Source organism: Protobothrops mucrosquamatus, unplaced genomic scaffold (genome assembly GCF_001527695.2).
Source record: "Protobothrops mucrosquamatus isolate PMUCROS unplaced genomic scaffold, P.Mucros_1.0 scaffold776, whole genome shotgun sequence".
NCBI classification, from domain to species: Eukaryota; Metazoa; Chordata; class Lepidosauria; order Squamata; family Viperidae; genus Protobothrops; species Protobothrops mucrosquamatus.
The window spans coordinates 313,661-335,263 of record NW_015387044.1 but is presented as its reverse complement, the minus strand read 5'-3'; the positions used below and the strand labels follow the sequence as shown (position 1 = coordinate 335,263).

Sequence of the window (21,603 nt, the reverse complement as noted above, 5' to 3'; positions counted from 1 at the left end):
CCAACAGGAATTTTGGGACTGTAGAAAGAGACACCAAGAAGCACTTCAGGATGTTTCTGCCTCTCAGAGCATCCTCTCACCAGGAAACCTGCTCACTCAACTCCACCTTTCTCCAACAACCAACCAACCAACCCATTCCATAATGATACATTCTATCAGTAACCTGCAGCACCTTTCCTTTACCAGTTGACTATTTCAATAACTCTTTATTTGGAATTGTAAGCCAGTTCTGTCATCAAAGAATTGGATCATGTTGAGTTCACCTTAAATCCTCATCTGCTTTGGGAACAGGAAACTACAACATAAGTAAACTCAATTAAAACATGCTTGAACTGTAAGTTCGGTGTAATCCAATTGCAGCATTTCAGGGCTGTAGCTGCTATGCTTGTCCAATTTCTATTGATTGCTTACCATATATTCTAGTATAACTCACATTGCTAATAACCGCAAAGTGTGTGATGACCTCCAGGATATGAAACCAGATGCCAATGCCTTGGGCCCGCTCTGCAACTGGACGTCGATATTCACAAACAAACTTCTGAGCATCCAAACGAATTTCCGCCCAGTTGTTCAGTAAAGCAAAAAGAGGGGCCAGAGGGCAGGCAGCAACAAAGATAGTAATGAAGCCAAACTGCAGAACTAAAAGGGAATAAAACATTTTAATTTCTAGAGTTTGAGGAAAGAAACCTTATCAAGAAGTAATTTGGAGGGGACCAAGATGAGATTCCAGCCAGAAGCAGGACTGAAATGCACTTTCTGAAGCCCCATGTAGTAATTGTTATTTTTTCACTAAAATGCATCCACTTTAATTTAGATAAAAATGAATGACCTTTCATTTCACATAATTTAAGCTGATTGGTGAACCTATAATACAGAGGTGTTCAGCTCAAAGAAATTCTATACACTGCCTCTAATATTCACATTTATTGCTTGAAAATATTGGAAAAACTAATAGGGCACGGATGTCAAATTCGCTACATCATGTGACACGTGATGTAATAGCGACTTTTTTAGCATTGCTGGGGTGAGCGCGGCCTCCACATGATGCAACCGACCCGTGGCCTGACAGTTTGACACCCCTATAACAGGGCTTTTCAGTCTCTCACACCACTTTTTCATTTTTTGGAGTTATAAATTCCAAGTCTTACTGCATAAAGATTAGGGGAATTCATGAGACTTCAGAAATATATTTTCATATTCCCCTCCCTAATTTCTCCCTCTATCCTAGGGCTTTTTTCCTCACTGTTCTTCTAATCCTTGTATTTTCAATCTCTCCAAGAATACACATATTCATTCCGCTTCCATAATCAGGCCACAGTATTAGAAATTTTCAGAGAACTATTCTTAAGTTTCCATTTTCCCAGATGGCTCATACCCATTTCCAGATATTCAGCAAAGAGCCCATCATAGGGCAGCAGTTTATAATCGCTCTCCCAGAGTTGCTTCATGAAGTTGTCTTGGCCTGCCTTATTGCCTTCAGAAAGATCTTGCTTATGCCACCATGTTTTCAGCTTCCTATGGAGAACAAAAAAAATGTAGTTACTAGAATAGAAGCATAAAATATTTTTTATTGGCAAAGTGTGATTGGACACACAAGAAATTTGTCTCCAGTGCATAAGCTCTCAATGTACACAAACAACAAAGCGATAAGTCATAGGTCATAAATCATAGTCACAATCATAAATCATAAGATACAAACAAGTGATAAATCGTAAGATACCGAGAGGAGAAGATAGTAGGAAAGATAAGAAGATGAGAAAGATAAGAATATGTGAAGGATAATAGCAATATGGCCCTACTACATGGGTAAATATTTTTAGGCATAAGAGAGATAGACAATATCAAGGATTTTTCAGGCACAGAGAGATGGATTAAATAATATCTGAGTGCATCTAGATAAGGCATATTTTTATTTGTGCCCCATTATTTAGCCATAGGATAGTTTTTTGAGCTTGGTGTCCTCTGAGAATTGATTCATAATCATCTCACAGCCCACAGGTTATTGTTGTGGGAAAATAGGAGAAGCAAGGAGTATTAGATATGTTTGCCATGTTTGAGTTATTTATAAAAATAATATAAGCAGGATAAAAGTAATCTTTTAAAAATTCTAATAGTAGTAGTGGTGCTTCAGTTTTATGGGGGCTTGGACAAGTGTATTCCAAGGACTTGTCCTACAAATCTCACTCATCAAACTAGTTCATTTTCTTTCTCTCTACCATGAGCTTGCCACCTTAGCACCTATCTTAGTGTCTCTGTTAGGTCTTGAATATCTGACACGATTCAGATCTAGTAGCATCACTAGATGGGAACTGTGACTGTTCTTTAGGTCAATATTAGGGTTTCTGGTTATGACTGAATACATTCATGAGCTTGGACTTAGAACAGATGCACAATAGAAAAACAACAGCAGCAATAGCAGTTCTCTCTTTCTTTGATCTAGTGTAAGTGGGTACAACTTTCTCTTGCCTTTTCTACATAAAGTCTCCATCATGACCTGGCAGCGATAACATGGAATCTTAGAAACAATATTTTTGTAGTGATACTGTAATAATTACTATGTGGTAGCAGTGGAGTCATGCAGATTAAAGCAGCTATGGAAAAACTGGTAATGCTAGGCAAAGTGAATTGAAAAAGAAGAGTCCAAGAGTGCATGAGTTGGCTAGACAGAATACTGGAGGCTAAAGGAATACACCCATGATGCAAGAATTGTATAATGTGGCAAGAGACACAATGGTGGGATTCAGCCGGTTCGCACCGGTTCGGCAGAACTGGTGGCTAAATTTTTTTCAGTTCAGAGAACCGGCTGGAGGCGGCCTCCAGGCCTAGAACGACCCACCAGAAGTGTGTGGATGCCACTTCCGGAAGTCCGTTCTAGGCCTGCATCCACGCAGAGAACCATTTGTTCAGGTATTTGAAACCCACCACTGAAGAGACAGGATAGCTTTTATCCACACAGTTACAAGGAATAGGTACAGCTCAATAGAACAGAAGAAATGTAACATCACTGGAATTGATGCAAAAGGAACAATCCTTCAGTTAATGCTGGAATGGCTGCAACCTGCTGGCAATACTAAAATGACAACAGAAGTGCTTGGATCAGAAAGAGGTACATCCAAAACGTAGAGTGTTGGGAGGAATGCCATCTAAAATACTGACAAAAGCTGAATGTGATGTTTAACAATGTCAAGGGCCTGTATGGATAGGTACATTTTTCCCAGACAGAATCCTCATTCATCTTCATCAGATAAATCAGCAGATATACTAGACTTAAAGCTAGTTGGTACCCAAAACAGATGTTAACTTTTTATTGCTGGGTCTCAACATTTTCAATAAAGCAATGAATTGTACTTGGAGATCCATGAGAGAGAAAAAAGACCTTGGAACACTGTTGAATAACATATTTGGTAAACGCAATCTATCTCTATTCTCTATCAGATAGCTCTGAGGGGCAATTTGAGTCACTTCTTCAGGCTCTTACTACTATCTCAATTAGAAATGAGACATTATGCAACAAAAGTGCAAAAGGGAGCAACGTGCATTGGAACTCTAATGGTCAGGTAAGGAGAAATTTATTGCATAGCAGCCTGACTGTTAAGAAAGTCAAAATCTGTCTATAAAACAGGGATCTATTCTGATGCTATTCTGACAATTCCAAAAGTTTTCTAAGAGCAAAATATTTTGCACAACTCTGCTGTAGGCACATATTCAAAAATAATTATGTCTTGGCAAAAATGCAAAACATTATTTTGTGAAACAATTGTAATTGCCAAAGAAACTAGGGAGTGGCTTCTCTTTTCCCACACTTGCATTTCTTACAAAAAAAAATTGCTAGATTTTACAGGGTTGTGACTTCAGGCAGTTGCCAAGCCTCTTTTTGTATCTCCCGCATTCTTCTCCAGCTTCATTTCCGAAATTCAGTAGCTTGATTGCCAAAAATCAAGGGTGGAGTTTCTTGACATTTTAAGGCAAAAGATAATATAAAAATTATAAACTAAGTCTAAAACAGCCTTAAGAGAGAGCATTTCCACACAAGTTTTCAGACAAGTTTTCTTAATATTATAGTCCTCCTTTGATCAAGCCTAGCAGCTACAAAAAATGGCAAATCTGTTCTCATTCTTCTCTTGCTGGGTTTGTTTTTTTAGAATGGGTTAAAAAAAAAGAGCACCTACTCCTACTCTATGGAAATGAACTGCCAAAGCCTTCTCTCAGAACAACTGGATATGGACAACAAATGTACAAGTATGCTTTCACTATAGAAATGAATGAAAAATCCCCAGAATGGGAAGAAGGATGAGGCAAAAATTCTTTTCATCTATGCCTGTTCTATAGTTCTAAGGAAATGTTGGCAAAACTATCTTTGCAATGTTTCATACGGAGCAGGAGATGAGACAGTCATTAATTGTTTCAGCTTCCCAGGAATCTTTAAGGCCCATGATTACATATGGAAGGAACTGGAAGTTGTTGGTTTTTTTAAAAAAAAAAATAGAAATGAAATCCCTTCTCTTGCACAATGATGCAGCACCAATATATTGCAAAGCTGTAGCCTCCATTGCAGCCCCAGTTTGCCCACCCCTGTTTTGTCCAAGCACATTGATTGGAATGAATAGATAGCAAAAGTATCAAATCAAAGCATAGCACTCACGGGATAAGGATTTCTTGAATGTTGTTAATTATTTGCTTTCCTACCATGATGACAAGAAGTTCCTGAGCAAGTTCAATGAGGCAGCCACCTGGAGCACACTGGACAAAACAGAGAGAGACTTTTGGATATGGCTGGTTACCTAATGAACACTGAATACCTATGTAGAAATCTTTAAAGTTTCATATGTAGCATGCAGTAGGCATCTATTATCAATCATTCATGTACTGAAGCATCATGCAACATTATTGGAGGTGTTGAATAAAGGCCTCATTAATGCAATATATCTACCAGGAAGAAAAACTTGACCAAAGCCAGAAAGCCTGAATACTTTTCCTCAAGATCCACCTTTCTACATAAGGAGACTATTTGTGATTGAGCAGCATTCAGCCATGAAATTCCTATTTGTGGGGTCCCAAGGTTATAACTTCTTCATTTTTGTTGAGAACTAGACTCAGTCCTCTCATTTCCTCAGGAAATACCACATACTACCATAATGGAATAATTACAAAGAAAAGGGAGATGTCTCATAAATTTTATAAACAAATAAATGAAGAGTCATTAAGAAGAGAACTAACGATGAATATACTATTATAGTAAGGTTCTTTGATATATAGGTAAATCTATGATGAATTCATACTTAGAAAGCTATATACAGTTCAGGTCATCATAGGACTGTAAGGCCCATAAAAAGGCAATTAAAATGATAGAGGAAAACATACTTTGAGATTTTTGCTTAAAATGAAGGCAAAATATGGTAGAGATATGTAAACCATTCCTGACCCAGCAAAAAGAGTCAGGCTGGAAAAAAAATAAGTATTTTACACAATACATAACTAATGAAATTCATGCCGATCAGATTCAGTGACTCACCAGCCCATTTGTTATGGCTATATGCAGGCAGCATTCAAAGGCAACTGAACTATCTCCCTCTTATCCATGTAAACTTCTCAAATGCATCTGGTGAAACCCAGAACGTTGTGGACTCTTCTAATATGTTTACAAATATGTTGTGGATATAGACAGAGCGTTTCTTTAAGCTCTAAAAAAGATACCTATTCCACTCCTTGGTGTGAGGCTAACACAGTCTATTTATCTCTGGACCGGTTGGGATCACCTTGCAATTCAATCTACTTTGCATGGCTTGCCTAGGAATTTGCTGCTCTAAGGATTCCTCCACATTTTTTCATTCAAGAACCATTTTTTTCCATCTCTTCTGGAATACTTACATCCTCATTGCGTATGCCCAATAATTTGTCATAGTGGCCTGGATAACCAACAAACCTGAAAGGGAAGAAGGAAAAGCACAAGGGCAAGAAATGAAAAATGTGTCTCTGGCTTTTTTTTAAACTGCTAGTTTAAATTTCTATTCCTACCGCCTCCCTCCAAGCAATTATTTTTAAAGACTATTAAGAGCCATTTTAGTGTAGTGATGAAGGCACAAAACTAGAAACTGGGAGACTGAATTCTATTCCTGCCTTAGGCATGGAGCTACTGGGTGACCTTGGGCCAGTAACTCTCTTTTAGGCCTAGGAAGAAGGCAATGACAAGCCAGTGTTGAAATCTCGCCAAGAAAATGGCAGAGACGGGTTCTGGTAGTTACCAGGTATCTACACTGGCTTAAAGTCACTCAGACACACAAATTGGTTTACTGCTGCTTGATTGAATGTAATGTTCAACTAGGGCCAAAGGCATCACCATTCACAGCTTGGACTCCTGTAGTGATTCAGATCTATTGGGTTTAATTATTCATTTGTTGATTCCAGATGCTAATATATTTGTTAGATGCACCCTACCCTGTAACACCCATTTAAGATTTACATTATTATACTGTTTCTGAACAATAGATGGCAGACATTCTTCACTTTTCCCCATCTTTCTATCGCTATTATGAAGAATCCTGTTGAATTACTGTTATGACATATTTAAGAACTTTTTTGAAATTATCCTCCCAGGTTAATAAAACCTCCAGTTTTCACTCAAGCAGCAAGCTCTGGGACAAGACCAAATCTACTTTTTCAGACACTTATAGAGATTGTGCTTGCACTATCAGTAGGTTCTGAAAAACTCTCAATGGTCCAGTATTCTGTGTAGGATGTGCTCCAAATGATCAACTGGCTGGCAGGAATAAGAATGCCGCAGAGGAGACAAGTGCATTTTCTCTTTGGTTTGGCTTAGAATTATTACCTTTAGGGCACATTACAGTGCAATATCAAGATATATCAGGCAACATGTTGCCAAAATTGAATATATATGCATAATCTGGTTATTTAGAGAGAATCTGTTGTGTGTCCCCCTTCTGATCAGCTTCATGGAACTTAAACCACATGACAAGCCTTTTCAGTGGTGGTCCCCATTTAATGAAACACTCTCCTCCCCTCTCCAGGGTAAAATACCCTTTCACTGTATTTTGAAAAGATCAAAACAGCATTATTTCATCAGATGTTTGGCTAGGCTAATTTAATGGCGCCTCTGATGTACAGTATTTGTGTTTTGTTTAAGATTTTTTACTGGTAACTCACACACACATACACACATATACGTGTATGTGTGTAGGTGTAGGTATAGATATATATGTGTTAAAAAGTCTGTTGTATCCAAGACTGATTGTGTCAGGATTAGTATGAGTTATAAATACAGCGTACTGTACACAAGCACATATAATTCTGGTTATTTCCAATATATGAAAGATATGCAATAAATTTACATTTTTGTAAGCTGCCCAGAGTCACTGAGAGTGAGTAAGCAGCCATATAATTTCTCTAAATTATTGCATATCTTCATGCTCTGGAAAAATACCTACCAAACATAATCTTTTGAACTTAAATAAAACTTCCTTCCCTTTCTGCATCATATTAATAGTTATTCTACAGTCTTTCTGAACATAACCTTACCATGATGTATTGAACCTACAGCACCTATAAATCTAACTCTCATGTGCTACCTGGGATTATGGGTATTGTAATCCAATTCATCTAGATATCTATATCATCTTTCTATCTATCTTGTATTTCGTTTTAATGGATTTTTATGATTGTTTGCCACCAGTGACTTGTTTGAGAGGGGTGGCTATAGAAATAAAATATAATAAATAAATAGATTTACCTGCCCTTAAAGAAGGCAATGTAGATGGGAGATGAATAGAAATTGATGAATTCAAAGATAAAGACTTTAAAAGTGAAGGCATCTTCAAATGTGGTCTGGGTGCGATGCATTTCTGTGGCAGAAAAGAATAGTGTTTATCCTTCAAGTTTCTCTGAATGATTCCTTACTTTTGTCACCTATTCTTATGTGTCTTCATATCACTGAATGTACAGATAAATTGTGCATTGAAAATATTTCCATGTTATTATATATTATGGCTCAGTTGGCAAAGCAAGTTGGAATAAGTTCTGGTTAAAGTTGTTTTTTACATTTTCTTTAAACCTTAAGTCTGACCTATTGGGGGAAAGGGTGGGACATTCCCTTGATTTATGCAAGTTGAATGCAGATATCTTTCAAGATATACCTATACTCAAGTGAATGTTTTTGATATTAAGGATTCTAATTTAAAGTTTCCAGATGAAGCAACTATGTATGAGGGGTTGGACAGCATTAGTTCTGGGCAAGGACAAAATATCTGCTACAATGATTATACGTGCAAAATGTATGTCATATATAATGCAGTTAAGAATTTAGCGTGGAGATGACATTTTTTAAGAATTCAGCACCCAGAGAAAAATGTTTTGTCACAAATTATACTTTGTAACATAAGAACTATCAAATCTAGGCTGCAAGAATCCATATGATTAGAGGGTAATATCTAGATGTCTATCAGTCATCCAGGTCATGGTTGTCCCAAAAGTGCTTTTTCAAGAGGCAACTGGACTTTCTTGTTTTTCTTTGAAGACATTTTGCTTCTCATCCAAGAAGCTTCTTCAGCTCAGTGACTCTCTAAAAGAATGCAAATGACCGGCTGTCTGCAGGGAATATAAATCCTTTCATTCCCCACCATCCAGTCAGAGCTAAGGAAGCTTCTTGGATGAGAAGCGAAACGTCTTCAAAGAAAAACAAGAAAGTCCAGTTGCCTCTTGAAAAAGCACCTTTGGATTAATATCTAGAATTAATCTTGAATTTTGCAGTTCGATTTGGTGCCATATTGGCTCATTTTGCCAACATTCCAAGAAACAGATTAGGGGAGATAGATGATGTAAAAAAATTGTAAACTTTCCCTGCTTGGCCACCACTAGCCAAACTCCAAATGTTTTGGAGTGTCCAGAAATTGGGTATAAATTTCTAACAATTTATTGAATAATCCTGATGCTACTGAATAAATGACAGTGTAATTCTTTGAAATATGCTACAATTCTTTAATTTTTTCAAACTGGAAATTTACTGCATTGTAGACATTTTATTTTTGCTTTAAAGTTGTTGTTGATAAATGCATTTAATACAGGATTCAAGATGCCCTCGTTTTCATTACATCTCCTTAGCCACCTTATTTCTATAAACAAAACCTAGTTCTATGTTCTATCAAGGAGCTAAAAGATAGGGCTGGAAGTGATGTTTTGCTTGATGTCCAAACCAATAGAATTTACTTACCCCACTTTGTAAGAAAAAGTGCCAGCGCAATGTAAATTTTCGAGAGGAGGAGGATGAAAAAGAGATTCACCACTGAGCCTGTCAGGCTGGCAATACGAGAAGCCTAGGAGGAAAAAAGGAGTTAAAAATGCAAATGAAGTCCAATAGCAAAAGCCAGACTCAAAGGGATAGAGCAGGGGTAGGCAACCTTGGCTCTTTTATGACTCGTGGACTTCAACTCCCAGAATTCCTCTGGGAGTTGAAGTCCACGAGTCATAAAAGAGCCAGGGTTGCCTCCCCTGGGATAGAGGCATACAGTTCCTTACCGAAGATACAAGTAGGAAGTTCCCAGACCTGGATACAATTACTGAAATGATGGCCCGGTAAAGGATAATGGAAATCAGGAATATTATTACCACAGCAATCTGTAGACAAGCAGAAGAAGAACTAATAATGTGCATTTGTTGTCTCATTATTGCAAATAATTAGTCACCATGGCTGTGGCCAGTTGGATTAAGTTGCCCCAATCTACTATTCTTCATATGTGCTGAAAATAATAATAATAATAATAATAATAATAATAATAATAATAATAATAATAATAATAATAATGATAAAATATGGTGTGATAGATGGAGGAATGCTGAGTTGGGGAAGGTTAGATTTGAATTTGGAACAAAAAATGCTGATCTTCCTTAATATCCATATATGTTTCCTCTACATAAGTAATTCATCTCTCTATGTAGATCCAAGATGTGAACACATATTAAGCCATAACAGATTTGTATTTAGCTTAGTGTAATTGCAAACACACATATGGCTTCCATTATATGTAAATCAAGCCACTGTCGTTTATTCAATAAACCATGGTTAACATGGCTTGGCATTATGTATCATTATGTATCATTATGGTACTTACATTCTCTAAGCCAAAGTTAATTTTAACTATGGATTTTTAAATAAACCATAGTGGTTGGATTCACAAGTAACTTTATGCTTTAAACCATGTTTGTACCTTTGCTTAGTCCAAACCAGTCAAATCGCTAAATAATTTTTGCTAAATATTGGGAAAGTGAAATTGTTCACTTGTCCATATATTTTCATAACCATAATTAATGGAAGTTATTAATAGCAAATAGAAAAACTGTAAATAACAGATGGTAAACTTTCTAACAGAAGAAATAATCCAGACTAAATATAGCCAAATAGGTTTTTATCACTTCAGTAGAATCAAAGCTTGATGAATACTCTAGGACAGGCATTTCAAACTGCTGGCCCACGGGCCAGATGCATCATACATTCCCCAGCAATGGGGAAAAAGTCGTGATATGTCATGCGACATCACGTGACGTCGCGAGTTTGACATGCCTGCTCTAGGAGGTCATTTAGAAGAATAGCAGTTGGATTATTCCATTTCCTTCAATGCTCTTATAAAATGCATGAAAATCAAGGGGGGGGCATTAGGCTAATAGCACACGTTCTCTGATCATGCCTCAGATACTCCCTTTGACTACAGTAGTTCAAGAGAATAGGGACATCTGCTAGATATTTATGGTTTATATTAATTCTTTTACATACATTTTTTTAAATAAAGGTTGCCCCCACAAGCTGCATAGGTGCCTTGCCTAAAAGAAGATTGCTTTGCAAAATAAATTATGATTCAATTGGCATAGCAGAAGAAACAGCTCATATCTTAGTCTACTTGGGGTTTCTGACCTCCCTCACCATAATGATGATGACCATTGATCCAGTGATGATTCTGTTGAATCGAGTCCGCTTTGGGAAATAGGGCTCCTCCTCTCCAGTAATTGGGTTTACAATTGTCATGGGAGCCAAAGCAGCAAACTGGGGTCGTGGACGTTCCTATAACAGGAGGAATATGAATATTTTATGCCAGTTTGGATTTTAAATTACATTAGAAGGCCTCTAAATTCAGTACCTCAATATCCTCAAAATCTGAACAGTCCCAGCGGTATGTCAGGGTAGCATTCATTCGCTTCCAATACTCAAGAAATGTGACTGCCCACAGAGACATGAAGATGCTGAAGAAAACAGTGCCACCATGATCAAAGAGACGGCCAGCCTGGAGGAAAAAGGGAGGAATTGCTCTTAGGCATGTGGCAAGATACCCAGATAGGGAAGAGGACTGAGTCAAGTGAGCAGAGCCATGGCCGGATTCCCGCGTTTTGTCAACACATTGTTATAACCCAAAGCTTGCTGAATAGCTGTGTTCAATACACCAAGTAATTAAACCTGTTGTACAATGCTTACACAGTATGGCAAGTCATCTTGGCGACATGGGTGGCATAGAAATCTTATAATAAATAAATAATGTTAAAAGTCCAAAACAAAGCACCACATTATGGCATAGTTAATTGAATCTACTTAGTCTCTTGCTAACTACCACATACCTGTATTCCTTCAATTCTTTATTTCATACATACTCACTGAGCATGGGTTACAGAAATGGGCCTATAGCTGTTTGAAGCTTAGCCTCTAAAACTACAAGTAAGCTAAATTGCCTTTGCAACAAAAATAGCTTGCAAGTTGCCAGTGTCGCAACATATGCATATATTAGAATTGCTAAATAGATGGAACATATATCATATTGTTTTGGAAGAGATAGCTAAAAGCATAAACTTTACATACCGCAAACTATTAACTTTATAAACAACTACCAATGACCAATCATTCAAAGAAGGGAGACTGGGGGGAAAAAAGATTGAGCCACAAGAATATAGCTTAACTTAATTTCAAGCAACATATTAGAAAGAAACCAACTGAGGAAAGGCTGTTTCAACAACCTCACCTTAACAAAGTTCTTGTGAGTTCTCAATAAGAAGATGAAGAGGGAAAGACATACAGGTTTGTTTACAGAGTGGCTATGCAACTTTAAAGAACTTGTAAAGATTGTATTTCTGCCTGAATAAGATAGTGGGATAACTGGTCTCACTTACAAAAAGAAACGCAGCAAGAGTGAATACAAAAACGACAGGTGAATTAGTTTCATAAGTATGGCAGAGTTCTGACTGAAAGGTAAATAGATGTCAGTGATCAAAGTATGGGAATTGCAAAGTGGTTTTATCCCAGAGAGAGTTCTGTAAACCAGGTTTTTGTTCTTCGTCAAGTCAATAAGAAATATGTGAAGTTGATTATAAATTTGTTGATTTATAACCTCACCTGAAACATGGGGCAGACAGAAGATAGATTCCAATAAGGGCAGACTTTGCAAAGTGGGCACATCTTATATTTGTCACCACTGGAACAGATCTCCTGTCTAGTTCAGAAGGAGAGAAAAGAAAAGTGGCAAAACATAATTAACATGGTACCAGATTCCCTCCCCCACAACTTTTCTATTGGTTTTGCTTGCTGGGTTTCATTTTTTTAGGGGTTGGAGTTTTGTTTTGTTTTGTTTAATCATTCTCTGACTCTAATGTGCTATTGGAAATCTTGGAGGTGAAATGTTAGAAATCTATAGGTCTGTCATTTACACATTGAGGAACATATTTAAGCAAAGGATGACTGATTAGTCAGTCATGCTGCTTGATGGAAAAGGCTGCTATATAAGTTGTCTGAACACCTGCTAAAAACAGGATAAAAAAAGGAAAGTTTACCACTTACGTTGGAATGTCATGAAACATCAGAAAAATGCCAATTATGAAGACTAGTGTCCCCACTACAGCTGCTGGAAGAAGCCATGCTGTGTAGAAACCTAAAGGAAGAAAGGCAACGGCATATTCATACTCAGCAGAACCCATGCTGCCCCACCCACCGTGATTGAGAACTATCAGCTTGCTCTCCAGAAAATCTAAATCCAGTTTGTGATATTTTGCAAAACAGCAAAAACCAAATAACAGATCACAGGATGTTACAACTCGGGGGCTGGTTGTTAATAGCAAGTTAGTGAACAAGTTTCTGACAACCAGACTGGTTCCTAGCACTAGTATAGAAAAAATGAAAGAGAAATAGCACCACGGTGAGATGGGTGACAAATAAATTAAACAAACAAATATATAATAACTCTGCCGGTGGAGCAAGTAAACACATTTAAAGATAACTTTATTCACAGGGGGAAAAGAAGCAGAGCATCTACATAATTTCAAAAGTCAGGAAGCTGTGGATCCATTGAAAGAGTATGTACTCACCAAGCCAGGCAAAGTAGAGAGCAATTTTCTCTCCAAAGTACCTGCGGATATGATTCAAAGGCTGGTATTTTTTCCATTTACTCCACTTGGCCCAATAATGGAAAAGAATCTGCCTCTGATTAAGTAGACTAGTGGGTTCTTCTTCTGATGACATCTTGTATGGGCCCTTTGGCAGAGAATGATATTATCCACATAAGATACAAATCTGTATAGTGTATGTTGCATTTTACATGAACTCTCTTACACAGTGTAAATACTTTATAAAATGCAATAATTAGTACTGACAGCCATTACTTATTAAAACTATAATCATAATTAGATATAATACTTAGGAATACATACATTATACTTCTTAAACTTTTACTTGTAACTTTTTTTTAACAAAGATGACACAACAAGATGTTTTGGGTGACATGTCAACATTCACCAAAACCTGACAACTATTCTCAAAAGCACACCCCATTCTTGCCCAATTTTCGAAGGCTGAGGGTCTGTTCTGCCACAGCCAGCCACGTGGCCTCTGGAGCCTCCAAAAATTGTGTGAGAGTGAGGCATGCTTTTGTGCAATTTTTGGAAGCTGCAAAGGTTGTGCTAGAGTGGGATGTGCTTTTGTGCTGCCTCCACACCCTCCAGAACTCACGTGGCCCCAGACCCTCCAAATATCATGCAAAAACAGTGTGCTTTTGTACGGTGTTCAGAGGCTGCAGAGGCCACAGAAGTTTCTCTGAAGTTGCTTCAAGGACAAAGGCCTTGTGGGATGTAGAGCAGCCTTGGATAGGCCACAGGGGCCTGTCAATAGAAAGAGAACCCTGCCTGAAGGTAAGCAGTACATGGGAGATCCTGGGGAATGGCAGGCCGTGGGGCAATTGCGCCACTCCCCAAGGCTCATGCACATTAGGGAATAGTGCAAGGCAGCCTTTTGGAGTGGCAATAGTAGTGCTAGAGCTGAAGTAAGGGCCTAGGTCCTAGTCTCTACTTCAGGCCCAGCCTTGGTGTTGCTGCTGAGTGTGGCCTAGATTGGGGGGTGGGGGGGGGAGATAGAGAATTGTTTCTCTTTTATTAGGGGGTGAGGTATGACATACCAGCAGAATCAAATTAGTCATTTTCTGAATGTGTGATACTCCCAGTGCAAAAGATCTACCATTACTCTTCAACGCTCACTGGCTTTGTCTCATTAAACTGAAGATATAAAACTGTCCCAAATCACTAACATTTAAACTATTATGTTAGTCTGGAAACTAACTAGATGGCAAGTTACTTCAGATTTCTCAAAAGATACTTTCAATACAAGTGCTGTCAATTTGGTTAAGGAGTTCCTATCTGAGAGAGGACTGGGAACGATGCTTGCAAACTTACGTCATGTAGTGGAAATGCAGCTGTGAAGACTTCCTCATTCAGCAGCCTTTCTATTCCAACCTGCCCTGCCTTTGGATTGCCATATGATATAGTAGACAGGATCTCATACAGCTGAAGAAAAGCAAAGAAGAGTTAAAGGAAGCCATACTTTGATTTCCACAGTTAAAGCAACATCACACACATTACACATTTTAAAGTCTGAAGACAGAGCTCCAATAGTAGCCCTTAATTATACTTCTTAACATTAACATACAGCACTATGATTAGCTACACATATATACACATGTTACCCTGCATTTGTTTCACTCCGGGCTTACTATTCTATGCCGTTGTGTACTACTGAAGAAGGTCTCATGGTCATCACTCCCACGGAACCTGGGAGAAAAAAAACCACTGATAAATTACCAGACATAAAAAAGAAGCTATATAAAAGAGAGATTGTGATAACACCTAGCATGAAGCCATATTTGCCTTAACTATGGTTAATGGCACTACACATAATGTTAAACTATAAAGCTATGTGCAATTATAAATTTTTCACATGTTGCTGTTCAAAACATATTGCCTTATTGCCTGCTACAAAGTATGATTCTAGTCTTATTGATGAATATAATACCCTGTTTCCTCTCCATTTTTTCTTCCAATGTCCTCATTTTTTTGTATAAATTTTATTAGTTTTTATAGGGTTAGGAATGAGGTGGGATCGGGATTGGAGTTGGGATTTGGGTTAGGGTTAGGATTAGGGTTGGGGTTGGGGTTAGGGTCTTTCCAAATAACATTCTCAATATTTAGCAAACAGCATAATGTCTGGGTTCATGTGTTTAACAAAAAAATAGATAATAGTTAATTATCATAAACAATATGTTAATTAATCGCTCAATAGTCTTCTTCTTCTTAATATATATTCAAAGTTACATATCACATTCCTTTCTCTTTAACTCATGTTTCTAGCCATTGATAGAAATTATCCCATATTCTAAAATACACTGAGTCTTCTTTCTCTTTTATCTTTAAAGTCAATATGTCCATTTCTGCACATTCTAAAATTTTCTTAATTAATACTTCTTCAGTTGGTAAATTTTCATTTTTCCAATTCTTGCTGCAGTTAATACGTGTAGAATTAAATATATACAATCTTTCTCATAATTTGCTCCTATTATTCCTGACAAAAATAATTCTGACTTAAAGTCTATTTGTTTTTTAGTCATTTTCTCCAACCATAAATGTATTTTTACCCAAAATCTTTTTGCTTTAGGGCATGTCCACCAGATATGATAGTAAGTACCTGGTCTTTGGTTGCATTTCCAACACTTATTTGAAGTATTTTTAAACATTTTTGCTAATCTCACTGGTGTCATATGTCACCTATAAAACATTTTATATATGTTTTCTTTATATGCCACTGCTTTAATTAATTTAACATTTCTTTCCCATAACTTTTGCCAGTCTTCTAATTCTATATTATATCCAAAGTTCTTTGCCCATATTATCATCATGTCTACATTTTTTAGCTGACAACAGAAATAAACTAGGAAAATGCATGGCTCTTGATTGGTTCAGAAAACAATATGATGGTTAAATCATGCTAATTTCATAAACCTCTAAGCTGTGGATCTACAATACAGTTAAGTGTGAAAAATAAAAAGCTTTCTTGGGATAGGCTTGTACCTCATGCTAAGTGACAAGCAAACAAACCATATTTAGTGTAATGTGCTAATCAGGCTGCTATAGATGTTGCTTGGCTATTTCTGGCACAGGTAGGAAAGTGCTGAATTCTGGAAGCCAATATACACAGCAGGGAGAATTCTAGGAAAATTTTATAATTCTCTACTATGTCAAGAAAGCTTTCAAGAGTACTGGGTATTACTATACTGTTGGTGGGACAGACATGCATGAAGCAGAATAACAGAGTTGGAAGGGACCTTGGAGGTCTTCTAGTCCAACCCCCTGTTCAGGTAGGAAATCCTATACCATATCAGACAAATGGTTGTCCAATCTCTTCTTTAAAACCTCCAGTGTTGGAGCATCCACAACTTTTGGAGGCAAGTTGTTCCACTGATTAATTGTTCTATCAGGAAATTTCTCCTTAGTTCTAGGTTGGTTCTCTCCTTGATTAGTTCCCATCCATTGCTTCTTGTCTTCTTCTCTGCAACATTTATTGTTGCTGCCTAATCTCAAGGGTAAGGGACTATGTTTATTTACCCCATCCATGCAAAGTGTAGACATCCATGTAGACATTTGGAAGTCTCCTGCCTAATGAACACACTAAGAGCAGGCACATCTGCCTTTGGTGAAATCATGTAAAAAGGGCTTTTGTTTTAGACAATGGAAGAGATTATTGCACATTGTTAATGTTCTTTTGAACTACATGGACTGGTGGAATCCAGGCACTTTGGAGGAGGAATCAGCAGCTAAGAATCCTGTATAATTAGAAGCTGTGATCTACAGGACAGACTGGCTGAGGCAGCATTTGGAAGGAACAAGCCAGATGTCAGTTGGGAAAAGTGCAAAAGTGCTAGAATTCCAAGCAGCCAAGAATCAATTTTCTTTATTTCCCTTCTCCCCTCTAGGTTAAAAGCAAGTCAGAGAAGTAAAAGTAATGAAGCTGTTCAAGAATAATAAGCTTGTGGTCATGAATACCTATATAAATCAGGATGCAAGGGGGAGATACATTTATGAAAAGGTAAAAAGTTACATATAGAATTGTATGTATAATATGTTAAGATCACTGTATATAATAGAAATCATCCAAAATTATTTATTATTATTAAAAAGCACTATAATATTAAACATCACTGTACAAATTGTGGAGATTTTGCAGTGATGTATCTGAAACATCTTTAGTCTTTGCAAAATGCTGCCGAGCTCCGAAAAACGATGAAGCATGAAATGTGCAAAAGACAGATTGATTTTTCTTTATATAACTAGACTGATGCTCAGCATGACTTCCTTTTGAGAAAAGAGCAAATATTGGGATATTACAGTTAGGCAATGTTACTATTGTAATCTAATTATAATGAAATAGGGGATAATAACTGTAAGCTTGGAAAAATCAGTATAGTTTAAAAAGAGGAAAGATAAAAGAAAGAAAATTCATACCAAAATCTTACCAGCGTAACTTGTTTGCTTTAAAATGACAGGTGTAGTTATCCAAGGGAATGTCAGGAACCTCATCATAGAGTAAATTAGGGATGCCCAGTTTCATCAGAATCCTGTGAGACCAGTTGATTTCAGGGTCAATGGGCATAGCCTGGGATACAGTAAAAGAAATATACTAAACAAGAGGCCTTTTTTCTGTAGTCTCTTTCTCTTTCTCTCTCTCTCTCTCTCTCTCTCTCTCTCTCACACACACACACACACACACACAGAGAGAGACAGAGACAGAGATTGGAAATCAAAATTATTAAATTTATGAACAAAAGCATAACATACAAAAGAAGGGAGAGTTTCTGATATAGTTCCCTTTACTTCATCTCAATCTTTTAAATATATATAATTTATTTTTACACTCACACATAAAAATGTTCAGTGCACGAATCACAGAAAATAGACATTAGAGATTAGTGAAGAGCTGTTTGTTCCAATAGAATGCTCATTTCTCATTTTATCAAAAGAAATAGCGATTAAAAACTATCACTGGAAAAATTAAAAAATGGGGAGAGGTGGGGTGAAGAGAAAAGGACAAGACAACTTGTTTCTTTCTATGCCTTTTTTCCTCCAATTTTCACAGTTTTCCCCCTGCATTGTTATTTGTTGAATCCACTGTTCATATACTCTACAAGTTGTTACTATCTTAGCTGGAATAGAAGAATGCCGTAAGTCAATGCTATCCTATCTTCTAGAGAAAAATGCACAATATGACTTGCAAAGAATCAGAAAGAGTTTGCTAGCATCTTTACTAACATTTCCACTAAAAGATTTAAGATTTTGTGTGTGTGTGTGTGTGTGTGTGTGTGTGTGTGTCTATATATATGTATGTGTCTATATATATGTATGTGTCTATATATATGTATGTGTCTATATATATGTGTGTATATATATATATATATATATATATATATATATATATATATATATGAATGAAATGCTCTGATACTATGTCCTTTTGATCCTGTAAAATTTGTATCCAATAAATTATTTTCTGTAAAGTTTGTTCTTCTTGTCCTACATCAGGGGTAGTCAACCTTGGTTCTTTTATGACTCATGGACTTCAACTGAAGTCCACGAGTCATAAAAGAACCAAGGTTGACTACCCCTGTCCTACATAGAATCTAGAGGGGTAGTACTCTTTTATGACTCGTGGACTTCAATTGCAGTCCATGAGTCATAAAAGAGCAAAGGTTGACTACCCCTGTCCTACATAGAATCTAGAGGGGTAGTACTGATAATTGATAGTAGCTATTATATTGGAGGAATATCATGTGAAGGCATCTCTGGTATGTACTATTTGGGTCTTATGATGGGGCTGTTGATACAGATGTGGGAGCAAGGTAGATAGCTGGTGTTTTTTTTTTGCAGAGTCTGGTACCTATGTTGGCATTATCCTATTGTTTTTGCTTGTGAGATTCTTCAGATTGGATGCTTGTCTGTATGCAAATAGGGGCCTGCCACTCAATGCCTGAATAAGTGCAGTGTCATTTTCTAGTATGAGCTGTAGTTTATTAATAATGCATTAGTGTGATTTAAACAGTGAACTGTAGGAGTCAACCAGTGGCTTTCAGTTTCTCTTTTTCTGGTCTGTCTTTTAATAAATTCCCTTGGGAATTGGCCTGTACTATTGTCTATTGATCTCATTGGGTGGGGAGTTCAGTCTTGTGAATACTGTTTTTATTCCATCAGTTGAGTATTTCTGTTAAGTGGGCAAAAACAAATACAGTTGCTGTGTAAAACATGGCTCCTGAAATCTTATGCCTTTTAACAACATCTATTAGAAAAGATGCTGGCCAGGCTGCTTTTGATTTTTTGGTAACATAGTTAAAACAGATCTGCTCCTACAAATTTTGCATATTTTTTCCTTTATTTACTTACTTACTGATAGAAACTTTTATTATACTGCCAAGCTTCCCAAGATACTGGACAGTTTACAAAAAGTAAATAAAAACAAAACATTTAAATGAACAAAAATCACTGTTCACAAAAGGAAGATACTGCAGAAGAGGGATGTGGACTGCCTTTCTGTCAAACTCGTAGTTTCCACATCGAGACATTCTTTTTTATGAAGTAATGTTTAAATAAGCAACTTCCCATCAACTGCAGTCTAATGTAAGACAGCTAACAAACAACTAAAATCCCCAACCTATTCTTTCTTGAGATCAGAATATAAAAAAATGATTTTAGCTGGCAGCCAATTTTGATCCAGGGGTATTAGGTTTCACAACATTCTTACCTGCAAGGGAACTCTCAGCCTGAGGTCCTCAGCGTAATAACATAGCACACTCCAAGGAGCACTCAACAATATATAGTGGACCACTTTCTTTGTATGTTGGGCTGCATGCTGCAAAAGCAGACCATTAGAGTCACTCAGCTACATCAAAATTTTAAAAAATGTATTCAACTGGGGAGGCAAATATTCCTTTTCCAAAATACTCACAAGCAAAATAAGTTTAACAGCAGTTTGTCTCAACCAGAGTGCTTTTGTTACCTGCCCTATCTGACCCCAATTAATGCTAACAGCTATATTGGATTGAAATGATTCTCTTTTTCAGCCCACTTTAAATGCCATTGTTCTGATATCAGAAACATATTAACAGTCCCAGATTAAGAGAAATCTCTAGGATGGTGGTTTTCAAACTTTAAGATGCCTGGACTTCAACTCCCAGAATTCCCCAGGCAACATGCTGGGAATTGGAAGTCCACACATCTTAAAAATGTCCAAGTTTGAAAAATGCTGCTCTAGAGGTTGGATCCCATACAGAGCAGGAAATGTCTTCTCTACCCTAACATGGTGATTCTTTAAATCACATGAATTCTTCCTCACTTTCCATAAATTTTGGTACTGTCTTTCTATTATGTATTTCTTTTTCTTAAATACCAAAGTATGGCATATTACATATAGAATCATCAGGTATATTTCTAATTACAATTAATCAGGGAAACCTTTGAGCACAGAATACTAAGGACTTCTGGGGAAAGCAATGGTGGATTGAAGAAGGCTCTATGAGAATGAAGCCAATGGATAGGCTGTTTGGAACGTCTCTCTGGATCAAGGACAGGGCTAGGATCACCCACACATTTGCTCCACACAGAGATTCCCCATAAAGAGTTAGAAAAATAGCAATCTTCAATGGGTTTGAGCTCTGGGAGAAAATTATCCTGCTTAAGCTGCGGATGGGTGCCTTCAAATGAACGCTGAATTTGCCTACTCTCTAACTATTGTATTACTATCATCCGTCTCATCTTTCCTATAACCTATTTCCTTATCTTCTTACGACAATAACTTTGTTGCTTGTATCTTATAATTTATATTGACTGTTTATTTAGCATCCTAGTATGATTTATATTGCTTATTTGGTATCCTATGATTATCACTGAGTGTTATATCTTATGATTTATAATGATTGTCTTTTATGATTATGATCATGATTTATTATTATTATTATTATTATTATTATTATTATTATTATTATTATTATTATTATTATTATTTATTAAATTTATATCCCGCCCTTCTCCTTGCGGACTCAGGGCGGCTGACAATCGATTTAAAAAAACATAAATAACAATTACAGAATTAAAATTAATTAAGAAGAAATATTTAAATATCGTCTAATTAAAATATGATTAAAACCCCTCTAAAAATTGCCCTAGGCCAGTCCCGCTTGTTGGAATAGCCATGTCTTAAGGGCGCGGCGGAAGGAAGGGAGATCAGGGATCACCCTGATCTCTGGGGGCAGCTCATTCCAG

At 37.0% G+C, this 21,603-nt stretch overlaps 1 protein-coding gene across 1 annotated transcript in view; it reads right to left on the bottom strand.

Moving 5' to 3' along the window:
- ANO7 (anoctamin 7) overlaps positions 1-21,603 on the bottom strand; it is a 32,489-nt gene that overhangs the window by 6,584 nt on the left and 4,302 nt on the right. The window contains exons 2-17 of the mRNA XM_015818661.2: positions 20,087-20,194; positions 17,811-17,950; positions 15,018-15,075; positions 14,701-14,811; positions 13,345-13,510; positions 12,821-12,911; positions 12,380-12,476; positions 11,139-11,282; positions 10,925-11,062; positions 9,526-9,624; positions 9,221-9,323; positions 7,745-7,856; positions 5,869-5,923; positions 4,643-4,740; positions 1,376-1,515; positions 434-639 (exon numbers count right to left, since the gene is read on the bottom strand). Of these exons, the coding sequence (XP_015674147.2) occupies positions 434-639; positions 1,376-1,515; positions 4,643-4,740; positions 5,869-5,923; positions 7,745-7,856; positions 9,221-9,323; positions 9,526-9,624; positions 10,925-11,062; positions 11,139-11,282; positions 12,380-12,476; positions 12,821-12,911; positions 13,345-13,510; positions 14,701-14,811; positions 15,018-15,075; positions 17,811-17,950; positions 20,087-20,194 (1,866 nt within the window). The remainder of the gene's footprint in view (positions 1-433; positions 640-1,375; positions 1,516-4,642; positions 4,741-5,868; positions 5,924-7,744; positions 7,857-9,220; positions 9,324-9,525; positions 9,625-10,924; positions 11,063-11,138; positions 11,283-12,379; positions 12,477-12,820; positions 12,912-13,344; positions 13,511-14,700; positions 14,812-15,017; positions 15,076-17,810; positions 17,951-20,086; positions 20,195-21,603) is intronic.